At 36.4% G+C, this 13649-nt stretch overlaps 1 protein-coding gene across 6 annotated transcripts in view; it reads left to right on the forward strand.

Annotated features, from left to right (window-relative positions):
• Window positions 1-13649, forward strand: part of COL11A1 (collagen type XI alpha 1 chain) — an 85227-nt gene that overhangs the window by 23528 nt on the left and 48050 nt on the right. Inside the window, exons 5-14 of one of the 6 annotated variants that reach the window (XM_053468816.1) lie at window positions 498-626; window positions 5540-5656; window positions 6742-6828; window positions 9006-9302; window positions 9939-10001; window positions 10613-10654; window positions 10786-10848; window positions 11471-11545; window positions 12104-12187; window positions 12577-12633. In XM_053468816.1, the coding sequence (XP_053324791.1) occupies window positions 498-626; window positions 5540-5656; window positions 6742-6828; window positions 9006-9302; window positions 9939-10001; window positions 10613-10654; window positions 10786-10848; window positions 11471-11545; window positions 12104-12187; window positions 12577-12633 (1014 nt within the window). Of the gene's footprint in view, window positions 1-497; window positions 627-5539; window positions 5657-6248; window positions 6399-6741; window positions 6829-9005; window positions 9303-9938; window positions 10002-10612; window positions 10655-10785; window positions 10849-11470; window positions 11546-12103; window positions 12188-12576; window positions 12634-13649 lie in introns of all 6 variants that reach the window. The other 5 variants (XM_053468815.1, XM_053468817.1, XM_053468820.1 and 2 more) reach the window with 5 other exon arrangements.

The following is a 13649-nucleotide window of genomic DNA, read 5'->3' on the forward strand; positions in this document are numbered from 1 at the left end:
GTAATACAGGAGCGCAGAAGTAAAAAAACATGTAGCTGTTCAGCTGTTGTGGAACTAGAAGTCCCATCATGCTCTCCAGTTTGTAGCTGTAGGTAGAGCATCATGGAAATTGTAGTTTCACTACAACTAAACAATGACATCTGTAACAGTCACTGTGTGATATGGGTACTAACGTTGTATTTGTAGTCTGTGTTGAGTATGGACCTGGTTCTAGTGCTTTATCCTGTGTGACACGGGTGTTCATCTTTGAAATTGTACTTACCTGGTTTTGGTGCTCTGTCCTGCGCACCTGGTAAGCATTCTCTGTGCCGTGTAATATGGTCACTAACCGTCTTCTGGTGCTCTGTGATAAGGGTCCAAACCTGGGTCTGTTATAGGTATTGACTATAGCATTGATAATGCATCCAAGGTTATATGTGTTCATTCATTACAGTATAAACCAACATTTTTATCCTAACTGTACTAATTATGTATATATATGTATATTTTTTAAACAGGGTGACATCCAGCAGCTACTGATCAGCGATGACCCCAAAGCTGCGTATGACTACTGTGAACATTTCATGCCGGACTGTGACACCCCAGCTCCCAACAAACCCCAGGCCCAAGAACCACAAGTGGATGAGGTAAGGATGTTATATGGGCGTTTAGAATCCATCTGCTAGGTAAATAAACTTGAACTTGTTGCCCTATTAGCATACTAATTAAGTAACATGTACAGTATGTAGTGGTTTAAGTTAAATGTTGAGTTTAGTAGTGATGTGACACCGGATGCACATGGAAGAAAAGTTGGAAGATCTTCATTAGCACCTCCACCTTCAACAGATACTTATTATGAAAATGTATTTGTAGTAGGAGACACTATCTGTGACATAATTGACATGTCAGTTGCTAGCAGGTCCTCAAGCCAAAACATGTTGACATACCAATGTGCAATATTACCGAAAAGCACCGAAGGCCCCTGGTTAGAACTTTCAGTTCCTGTCCGATCTTGCAGTCTTGAACACTTACATACAATACAAATTAAGACACTAAAGGCTACACTGTTTATAATCTTGCAAATGGGCCCCAATTATTTACTGATGTTTATTTTAACAACTAAGTAAACCAGGTCTACCATCATTGGTCTTCTTGGGCCACCAGGGTGTCAACACATGGAACAAATTCATATTTAACTTGGACACATGCCATTTTAGCAGCTATAGTAGTTACTGCTGCTGTTTACCTTATCTTCATCTAGTACAGATTGATCTTTGGCACTAATGAGGGGCAACCTCTTAGTTTTTTTGTAAGCTCTTTGCTACATTTAACAGAGTGACGTTCAATACAAACCTCGGAAGACCTCAGGTATTTTTGTTTTATTGTGAGGGGTTTCATCAAATGGAAGCAACACAGAAACCTTTTACCAACATTTACAACGTATCAGTGCCTGCTTTTTGTGTCACATAACAATTGTTCCCAACAAAAGTTATGAATGCAGCAAAATCTTATGCGGATAAAGCGTTATTTAAGGGAAAGGACTGGGCATTCAACACTACCAGGAATGATGTTTCCAATGCGGTCTAGAACAGCATTTAATTACAAATCCTTGAATTCAGCAGAACACACGGAACAGCAAGTTTTACGATCCTGGTTACATTGCGCAGAGCTTTACAACTGCAGTCCTTGAGATCTGGATAGAGACCCATTGTTAGGAAAAAGTAAAATCAAAGGTTTTTCCTTAGCAAGAACTAAACTGCAGTGAAAACAGTATTTTTTCTTATGTACATCTATTTGATGTGTTTAGGTATCCTAAAATTATAAATCCCAAACTAAACAAACAAAACAAAAAATGTTGGCACTTAAGTCTATGAATGAAATACTGTGCACACAGGGGCACCAATTGACCCAAATCATCCATCTGAAATATATGTGCTGACCATTTATAAATGATGATAGATCTGCTTTAGTGCTAGTGTGTCGAAAGGCACATTTTTATTTTAACTGGCTTTTAGGGATTTATGTTATCAAATTATTATTTAGCCTTTCCCTTATTTTATAGAGACAACATCTTCCACACAAAAGCAAAACAGTGTTATTTCATATATTTTGCAGGTTTTAGTAAAAATGTGTCTGCACAATGGCTGTTCCATTTCATACAGCCGCTATATTGTTCTGGTGTGATGATATATCATTAACCTGTCGATATACTTAATTTGTATCACACTTTAAATGAATCACCTATGTACTGCATTCGACTGCAGGGTTAACTGAGTGCAGGAGGAACCCTGTTCCAGATTGCTGGATTTGAAGCCACTATAGGCCACAAGCATGACCATGAGGTCCTTTTCTGAAATATTCACAATTGCCAGTACTCTAGAACCTTATCAAGTTGAGAGCCGATATTAATTATGGTCACTTATCACATGTATGAGTGTGAATTGGTAGATCAGAGATCACTAGTTCTTGTACATAGTGCTAAATCAACTTTATGTTTCAGGAGAACTTCCTGTCGTAGCTCCAAATGGAAAAATATACTAGAGGTGGGGGGGAAAGCGGTACTTTAACCACAAGACCCCATGCTGCCTTTGTGTCTGCTCAATGCCGTCCTGCTGCTCTGTACGCTAAATGAAAACCATGTGTCTTTGCCCTGGGAGAGCTCTCTGGAGGCCCCTACTTCTAAAATATACAATCCATTGATACAAACATCCCTCAGAGCTACTGTGTAACACGATAATGCTGCTTTGTGTGGAAACCTGAGTGTTGAGATCATTATGGAAATATTCTGAGGCATACTGAGAAAATATATGTTTAAAAAAAAAAAAAAGCCCTTCACCTCTAATGCATTTTCCAGAGAATTTCTCTACACTGGTGTAATTTGTGGCTTCAGATATTTTAACCCTTTTTACCAATGTTTCCTAGGTAGGCATTAATAATTATACACCATGAAAACCAAGACCACAGACTTAAGCTTTGTTTCTAAATTAAATACATGTTATATATTAAATACAATATAAGATTACATTCTGCACCAATTTTTTTACGTTTTTAAGGGTATAGTGATTTTTTTGTGATTGGTCTGTATTTTATTGTCCGAGATAAAATGTATCACAGTTTTTTCGATTTACCTTTTGCTTTCTGTGGTTAACTTTTGGAGTTTGCCTCACAATATGCCTCCCCAAGTAGAAGGTTTATCTGTCCAGCTCAATCTCAGAATTAGTTGCCACATAAGTAACTTTGTACTTAGAAATGTGGGATTTGGAAATGTCAATTTTATTCAGTAAAATAGCCATTGACAGACATTCTTTGGACAACAGTTACATTATACACAGGGAGACGGGTCTTAGGTTACAGTACTGGAAGATGCACTGACGCATTGGTCTGAGCACTACAGGTTTGTAACTATGATGTCACTGTTACCCTTGTTCGATAATCTGTGACTTTGGCTATTTGAATCCTTTCTTGGGCCAATCTAGAAAATATATACAAAATACATAAACTTTCAGGACCTCAGGGAATTCTTCAGTTGAAGAAGAGACAAGAGCCGACTAATACCCTGACTAATACCATGATGTGTGGCCGTCCAGTGGCTACATGCGGCTGTACACCACACTTTTAAACTTTTGCCACGTGCGGCTATGTCTATGCAGCCAGCAACCGAGCATTAAAGAATGGAATCTGCCGCAAAAGTGTGTCAGTAAAGGGAAGGGACCTAATAACGTATTTTTCTGTGTTTGCCCAATAAAATCAACTTTTGCATATCTAGGTTTTACTGTGTAACTTCTGATTATCTTAATTTCTGGTTTTGGAAGATATGGATATTTTGTATAGTTATATTTGAATAAATAAATATAACATGTATGTAATATTGCTTTTTGAAACTTTAAAAACTTAAAACTTATTGTAACTATTGACCTACTTTGGATATGTAAAGTTTAGTATATATATATATTTATATACTCTAAAGGGATCCATGTATAAAGTGCATATAGAGGCAAAAAAGGTGATCATTGTTAAGCTTGTTTGCATCTGCCTACCCAGAATCCCTTGCAATTGTGGTAGTATTACAAGATTTCTGTGGGAAAAGCAAGTCTTCTGGCTTTTCTGGTAGCTGTAGATGAACATTATATATAATTTATAATGTTATATAAAGCATGTAAAGCCTGTATAAAAACCATTATGCTTCAAACTAAACATGCAAAACAGAAATTCTTAAAAACCAACCCACAGTATGTGCAGGGCACAACTTAAAAAAACTGTTCAAAAAATTAAAAAAACGTGTTCAAAAACTTAAATAGATGAATTTTACCAGGTTCTACCCTTATACATCAGGAAGTATTTTAAGATTTTCCTCCGTTATTATATTTTATACAAACTGATCTATAGACCTAATTTTGATATACTATGTTTTGTTTACTTAACCATTTTACTGTCAGAGAATCCACTAGCATTGAAATATAATCTCACACTAAACACAATTACTGTTTGGAATGAAGGAAACCTGGGTCTGGGATTCCTCCATAACACATACAATTAACACATTATTACCTAGGCATTACAGTGTATAGTTATTTATTCTATTTTTTCTTGGAGGACAAGAATGGAAACAGAGTTCAAAACTTGCAACTTTTAAGTTCACCATTTAAAAAAGAAGTTCACCAAAATAATAATAATAAAAAAAACTATAAAAGCCATGACCTATCTTGTATATTTATATGGAAATGTATTTTCTCCCTCTGCTGGTATTCAGATATGAAGATTTTTAATCACCTGACCCCTAGATATCTGCCATAAGTAATCATTAATGACTTTCAATGGGAAAGGAGAGTCTGTATACCAGGGGTAGGTGACCTGTGACAGTTATTGGCAAACTACAACTACCATGATCAAGGGGGTATTAGAAGATCATGGTAGTTCAGATGCATATGGGTTACCTATCTCTGGTCTACAGGAACGAGCATCAATTGTCTTCAACCAAGCTGTTTAAATATTTCATTGTCAGGAAGGTTGCTAAGCACGCTAGTTAAAATTCAGGGTTTTAAGATTTTTAATAATAATTTATTTTTGAGACAAAGACCCATGAAGAAAGCATGCTGAAGATCTACACGGCTAGTGATTGTTGATGATCAGTGCTTAATAGACCTTTCTTTCATTGAAAGATTTGAACCACAGGAGATTGAAGGCTAGACTTTTGATGTTCTTTATCGCTCTCATTATGCTTTTGTTAGCTTTTTGCCCCTACAATGTCACAATGAACATTGTCCGCCATCTCAGCAATGATGCCAACAATACTGTGTCGGCACATTGTATGTGGATGTCGTTCTAACATAAAAATGTGCTTATTAACTGTTCTCCTGTGTAGGGGCGTTCAACCTGTCTCTCTCAGTATGGTGTTAAACAACAATTCTCATTATTAACTAACGTTTGATATATTGTGGATGACGTTTTAGTATTAGTCCAACTGCAGAGAGACAATAGCTGGTTGACCTCCCCTCTTTTTGTTGACAGGAGCCGCTAACTAACCTAGCCTGGCCTAACACATTTCCCTTTTGCAATGTAGTATGCACCTGAAGAGCTAATCGAGTATGACTATGAGTATGGGGAACCAGATTACAAGGAGACTGAGCTTGTAACAGAGGCACCCTCACTTACTGAAGAATATGTAGCTCAGACAGAGGTACAGTAACTCTGTGTGCTGTGTGTGTCTCATCACTCTGTCGTTCATCAATGCACCTCTAACTTCAGCCCCTTCCTTCCAGCTTACCTGTGATCTCCCAATTCTGGAAGTCGGATGATCTTAAAGGCAGGCAACCCTTCTTCTGTGTTTGGCAATGAACAGAGTTAATGTACAGTATCTGTGTTTCAGTGCATCCTTGCAAAATGAAATCTATCATAAAGTCATTGGGATATTCTTAGATTCCTTAGTTATGAAGCCTCTGTGCCATAATCCTGCAATGTATTGTAGGTGAAGCTCTTGCTATGGAAACAGAGTTATCCCAATAATTTTATTTTACATTTTATTCAGTGTGTCCAGTGGTTGTCTGGATTTCTGTTTTTGTTGCCATTTTGTCTATTTACTGTTGTGCTATGCAGTAGATCAGCCTCATTTCACATGTTTCTGAGGTTAAAGATAACTTTTCATAGTATAGCACTGAATAGTAAATACGACTTCAAAATGGGTACAGCCTGCCCTTAAACCTCCTCCTTGCTTCCTCTTCTACCTTCTTTCATTTATGGTTTCCATTCGGTCTTTCACCACATTTTTGCAGAAGAAGAAAGCCAATACCAAAACGAAGAAGAAGCCAGTGCCCCCTAAATCAAAGAACAAACCCATAAAGGTCACGCCCAAAAAATCAATTGCACCTAAGAAGAAGAAGGGCAGGACTGATTACCAGGCGTCAGCAAGAAAAAGAATAGGGGTAAAGGTAGCAGATATCAAGATCTTCAGTAGGGTCAGCCCTGAAGATCTCTGATCATGAGATATGAAACGCCTTAACCCAGGGGTAGCCAATTTTTGACTACCCAGCTGCTGTTGGACTTGAGCTGCCATCACCCTCAGCCAGCTAGTTGCTCTCTGAGAATGATGAGGGCTTTAGTCACATAGCAGCTGGGTAGTTGTAGATTGACTACCCCTGCCCTAACCCTGACGTCTACAATATCTCTGGCTAATACAATAACCTGACTATTTCCAGACTTCTGCTTCGATCCCGTTTGCTTCTCAAAAAAAATTGTTAATTTAACAAAACAACCTTTTTCTCCCAGGCCAATGTAGTGGAATACAATCCAGAACAGTACGGCGACTATGGCTATCAGACGGATACCCCTGCTCTTACTACTGGACCCAATGAGGTAAAAAAACAATGTTATGACAGGGAAAGGGAAGTAAGTAAAATGAGAAGTATATGACTGTGACAAATGAAGGCTGATCTACTGAACAAATCTCTTTTAAAGAATTCTGTGTCATCAGCCTTTAGTCATTAGGAAATTAAGATATTCGCTGAAAATTTTAGCCTTAGGCATAGGGGCCATTCAAAAAGAAATATAGGTTGAGTTTAAATATAGGTTGAGTAAAGGCGTGCTAGAACCGGTGTTCTCACCAAGCTGCAAACTGATACTAGCTAATGTAGAATAGTATCCGCCGCTAGCTTTCGCTTACCGTTTTGAAATTTGCTTAACATGCTGCGCCATGAAAATCGTATTACGGTATATTACTGCTAGTAGCATCGCAACAAAGACAAAAGAGACCAAAGCTCGTGTGGAGGAAGCATTTTTATACACATGGTTGCTTCTAGATTTCTACCTTTTTCTACCTAATGCAAAGCTGGGTAGAAAAAAAATCAGCATTACAATTTTAATCCAATATAAGCATAGTACTTGTTTTTAAAGCCACCATCATCAGCTTGACAGCAATTGCAAGTCATATCAGTGAATATATATATTTATATATATATATATATATATTTATATATATATATATATATATATATATATATATATATATATATATATATTTATATATATAGCTATTCCAAACTGTGAAGAGCAGTTCATTTTTGAAGGTAAACATTTATTATTATCATGACTGTTAGATGGTGATGATTCCTTTAAATATAGATACACCTGCATATTGGAAATTGTGAAAAAGCTGAAATAGCTACAGCAACAACCAGCTTAATTATCAGCATACAAACTAACATATACTGATAATATGTAAGCACGTGGTTGCCTCTTATTTAATAAAAAAAAAAAATACAAACTAGTAAATGTATTTGAAAATGTTTAGCAGAACGAAATACTACTGTACTGTAGAATGAGATAATTTAAAGCATTCCTAGACAACGCTATAAATGTGACATTATTCTGGATTTCAGTAGCCACCAGCCAAGGCCAGTCCTAGTGTTTCTGGCACCCTAGGTATACGGTCCCCATCACCTCTATGTAAGTGTTTGCCACTAAACGGCCCCCACCAGGTCAGCCAAACACCAACGATGCTTTGCAGACCCTGCCTGTAATAGAAGGTGGTGTATATGCTGCATATTATATAATTCCTACTGCCGAGCACTAAAATGCGTATATTTACTTTTTAATGTATGATCCCTTTAATAGGTTTATTGAAATTGATTTAACACTATTACATTGACCAATACCCTTAAATTGACAGTATGGTATTGGTATTATTATGTCATATTTGTAGGAATGATGGCGTTTTAAAAGAATAACACTAAAATCACATTGATCAAATAAATGATCCTAAAAATTGTACCAACGTTGATTTTACTTTTTGATTTTGCACAGCATATTAAATATCATTGTTTCAAGTGCAATTCCTATTATTTGTTTTTTATACATTTTGTCCAGGTCATTTCATTTGGAATTTAAGTCAATTTATTGTTGACGAAAACACCACATTTAAATTTTTTTGTCTTTTTAATGTCTCAAAATGGAATGCACATTGAAACAATTAGAAAGTTCACAGTTACTTGCCAGCGCTTTAATTGCTTATTTTTTTAAAAAAAATTATGCTCTAAACCTCCATCATACAGGATAGACCTGTGATGTTATACTTTACAAGCCTAGCAAGCTAAGAAAAAGGTTTTGAGTTTTGCTTTTGAAAGCAGCAGTATTGGGTAAAAGTTAACGTTTTCAACCCTAAAATATAGTGAAAAAAGAAAAGCTACTCCTTATATTTGAGAGGAGCTATTTTAATAATCATATGAATCAAAGAAAAATGTTACATATATAAACTCAGCTATAAATATATAATCTGTAATTTGTCTCAAAAAAAAATGTCTATTTATGTAAACTTTTACTCATACTGCTACTGAAGAATTCATTTTCACTTTTGCTATCTTTTAATTAATTTAGAGATCTGCGCAATCCATGCTTGCTAAATGTAATTAAAAGATAGTATCAACTAAGTGACTGCAATATATAGATGATGTCTCAAAATGCTTCATGGCTTAAATGCACCTAACGGCTTTCACTAACCATAACCCGTGTATTCCTTCTTACGCTGACAATGATAGCCAGCACCTGTGGAGACCTTTGAGGAGGAATCCATTTTGGAGGAACCCTTTGTGGAAGAGTACATAACAGGAGAGGATTATGATTCAGAGAAAAAGCTGGTTGAGGAATCAGAATATGGGGTAAACACTGTAGCCCCAACACCCACTGAGACTGAGACGGTTGTAGGAGGAGATTTAGGCGAATATGATATGTATGACTATAAAGAGTATAAAGAATACGAAGATAAACCAACCAACGCCAAAGGAGATGAGTTCGGACCAGGGGTACCGGCCGAGACTGATGTCACAGAGACCAGCGTAAGTTGGGGTGGTAGCATCTGCATCAGGTACTCAAGCACAACCAGAACACTGTGATGGTTGGGGTATTGTTGGGCATGCACACCTAGGGGGTTTTTAGGAACAAAGGAACTTCCAAGTATAGGTACAACTTTATAAATGGTGATTTATTTTATGTGATGTAAGTCACAGATCTTTTTTTTTTATTTGGTATACTTTTGGCCATTGGAAAATATATACTACTTTTTTTACTTAAGGTTTTACGTCAGGTTATTCTTCTGCCAAAGAAGTTATTGATTGAGTACTACTCAACTTGATAGTACAAACATTTTTTAATAGTCAGACACAGAGATCACAGATTTTGTTTATATTCACTCAATTTGTATAAAATCGTTAATTGTTCCAATTTTGATCATTGCATGACCAACATTTTATGCCATCGGTTATTTTGCAGAAAGGGCTTCTAGGGGATGGCATGCACATATGGTTTACTTACCACGTATTTAAAATAAGAGGTTGTTTTCGTTTTCATGTACATTAAGAGCTCTTTCCAATGCTAAAAATGTTTAGTTTATTTTGACTAAATTCCTTATTGCAAGCTTTGCAATGCTTTTGGATTCTAGTGTGAATTATAATTGGTGCATGATGATCTTGCAGGTGAATAATTATGGTGGATATGGTGAAAAGGGCCAAAAAGGAGAACCTGCTGTGATTGAGCCGGTGAGTCAATAGAAGATCAGTTTTGGAGACCGGGTTCCACATACTAACAAATATTCCAGTTGTTGTGAAGTAGGATTACAAGGTTACAATACAACTTTGTTTAGTGGGTACACATGATGCAAAGAAGTTAAAGTCACGGTAAATTATTATGGTGTTATCAAACGAAAGAGCAAATACCACTGCCTCCAAGATAGCATTCTCAAGTGCCAAGTGTCTCCTATCCAAGAGACAATCTCTGACCGCATAGTTTTTAATTGGTTCCTGGTCACATTGTTTGAAAGGTTTTCTAATAGAGCTACAACAAGGGGACTTTAAAGTGATTTCCATGAGATATGTTGCAAAAAGCAGGATTTCTTGCCTACTTCCAGAGTAAATCCCACAATGATAAGCATGAATGTGGGCAGAATCCATCTGTTCGGCCTGATGATGTCAGCCACATGAAGTGCAACCCTTTTCCTTATTTTTATAGATTTTTCTCTCACCTCTAGTTCCTGACATCTGCAGATGTTTTTGAATTAAAATAGCACAAGACAGTTATTCATCTTTATGAAGACTGCTGACTCATTCATTTGATGTTTTATAGTAATGGGATATTGTTTTGTTTTTTTAAGGGTATGTTGATAGAAGGACCTCCTGGACTAGAAGGGCCTGCGGTATGTATCAAAGCCGTTGCAATACCCAAAATGGATAACATATAGATCTGGCAAAAGGGTCCATGTGGTTGTTTATATCTAGATATAAAGATATAATGTTAATTATTGTAAATTTATTTGTTTCCTTGTAGGGTCTTACTGGTCCTCCTGGTCTACAAGGACCTCCTGGACCTTCTGGAGACCCTGGTGAGAGAGTGAGTATAGTATAAGCCTGTCATTTAGGTTAATTGACAAACATTCCACATTTATTGTTCACTACAAAGTACATTTTATAATTTTCAGTTTTAAATGTAAAAAGATTTTTATGATTATGGCCTTTGTATGATGATCTCCACAATATGACATTCTTAAAATGAATGCTAATGTGTGCCTTGAAACAACCTTCCACCCAGACACACCTTGGAATGATGGTAAAGAGCACATTTACTTCCGTTTCCCTTACATTTGAATCATCCTCTTTTTATTATTATATTGCTAACATTGTTTGCATCTATAAAGTGCTCCTCTTGCACGTACTTCATATTTGACCTCTTGTACCCTCTTCTCATCAATGCACACTCTGTTCATCCAGTCTTTCAGTTTATACCACCGTATTAAATACTGCTGATATTGAATAAACGCCTATGTTTTTCATAACGGCAGATCTTGTACCTGTCTTACCGCATCTTTTTACTTTTTATTTTTACAAAATATCTTCTTCCTTGTTTCTTCTTTTGTTGCCCAGTGCCTCAACACTCATCAGTCCATCCTATCGAGTTTCTGGACCTCTTTTTGCTCACAAGTTTTACCTTAATTCATCTCTTCTCAACTTTTTAGGGTCCTCCTGGTCGCTCTGGATTGCCTGGAGCTGATGGGTTACCTGGACCCCCTGGCACCATGCTCATGCTACCAGTAAGCAAATATCACAATTATTTTTTTTGTAATTCAAATTAAAGCTGCGTTAACGTCCCTTAATGTATAGCGGCCATGTTTGCATATGCATTCATAGAATTAATGTCATTTGCTTAAGTATAGCATGTGTTACTGAACTGAGCACACTAAGGGAATTCATCTTAACTAGTATATATACATTGATGACACAGGAATATGAGTTAATGTTAAAAGACTGAAGATATGATGGATGAAGAAAGCAAAGGCATAGATACACCCACTGTATAGAACAAGATTTCAATTTTGATGTGTCCCCTAGAACATAGAACTTGGCCTCTACCTATTACTTGTTCTTTCAGAGAACATAAATTAAACAAAGTGTGGTGGGCACCTTTCTCCACATTGTAAAAATACTTTCATATTTTGGGCATAGGGAAAAATTGGTTGATTGAAAAAGATGGTTATACAGTAACTTTTAGATATTTATATCTAATTATAGTGTGCTAAACCTGTAAATACCAGTATATGAGTATTGCATCCCAGGACGTGTTCATGCTTTATCCTTATCTTATATTACAGTTCCGTTATGGAGGAGATGGACAAAAAGGACCACAAGTCTCAGCTCAGGAAGCACAGGCTCAAGCCATTCTGCAACAAGCTAGGGTAATCATTATATATTATTACACATGGAGTACATAACCTACCTTGGTATCACATATGCCAGTAGGATTTTGAATTTGTAACCCAAGTCTACTTATATATGCTTCTCATAAGTCCAGAACTGATACTCCAAGCTGCTAGTGAAGTTAAGGCAAAGTAATTTTCATTTAACCATAACATTTAATTGCATCTTTGATTAAGACACATTTTAATGCTGATTGCACGGAAGGAATCCGTACAACCCATTCTGACCTTGCATAAAACATATTACGTCAATCAGCGCAGGTCTTCTTGCCGAAACGTTTACCATGAATGACCTTTTATGAATAAATCCCATTGTGTATTATTACACATTTTACAATACTAAGAACAATGATTCTGTTTTCTTTCAGATTGCAATGCGGGGACCTCCTGGCCCAATGGGTCTAACTGGAAGATCTGGCCCTGTGGTAAGTAAAGAATTTATTTAATACTGAAAGTACCTGCGGCATGATACATCAATGTCAGAGGAAAAAGAATGAAACCTTTCCAGACATTCTCTTACACTGAGGATCCCAGGCAATGTCTTAAACTGAATGAAACCTTTCCCGACATTCTCTTACACTGAGGATCCCAGGCAATGTCTTAAACTGAATGAAACCTTTCCCGACATTCTCTTACACTGAGGATCCCAGGCAATGTCTTAAACTGAATTGAGAGGGTTGTCAAAAAGAACAAATAATAGCTAATCTTAGTTTTAACTTTTAATATCTTATGAACAAATTTACACTAGTATTCACGAAACAAATTTAGCGGCTGAATTCATTGACAATGTCATAGTGAAGTTTGCCTACATTCAACAGCTGACTGTGAACCTCAAAACACAACCGGGGTCATCTGGATTTAAATGCCAAGTTGCACTCAGGTTCACACTCCACTTGATAATGGAAGTCGTGATTTTCTTTCTAATTCTGGTTGACCGCCATCGAAAGTGTAGTTCTTCGGGAATGGTTTCAAACATGGTCGGATAACACCATTATCTACATTTCACTGAATGTAAAAAATAAAACCTTATATATTTACACCTATCCTTATCGCCTGTTTTCAGAAGACTTGTATTGATTGCAGTGGTTTAATACCGGATAGAATGCCATTTTTTATGCTATTGTTAAAAACCCTTTAATCAGCTGAAATCTATTTTATGGAAAATTAATTCATGAGTCGTTAAAGAGGTTTGTGGATCGTATTGATTGTGTTTACAGTGTTATAATTAACCAGCTTGCCTAATTAAGTATGAGCGCTTAAAATAAGTAAGACGAGGAATTCAATAGTAATAAAACAAAGTAATTAGATTTTGAAAATTGAAATAATAAAAATGTAATCAAATAATAGGTTATATTTCGGGTTTCTGTATTCTGCAGTTGAGGTTCCCAAACGTACTAAAGATTCATAAATAGGACACATAAAAACTTTGACATTAGATAAG

This window comes from Spea bombifrons, chromosome 6 (assembly GCF_027358695.1).
Source record: "Spea bombifrons isolate aSpeBom1 chromosome 6, aSpeBom1.2.pri, whole genome shotgun sequence".
Taxonomy (NCBI): Eukaryota; Metazoa; Chordata; class Amphibia; order Anura; family Pelobatidae; genus Spea; species Spea bombifrons.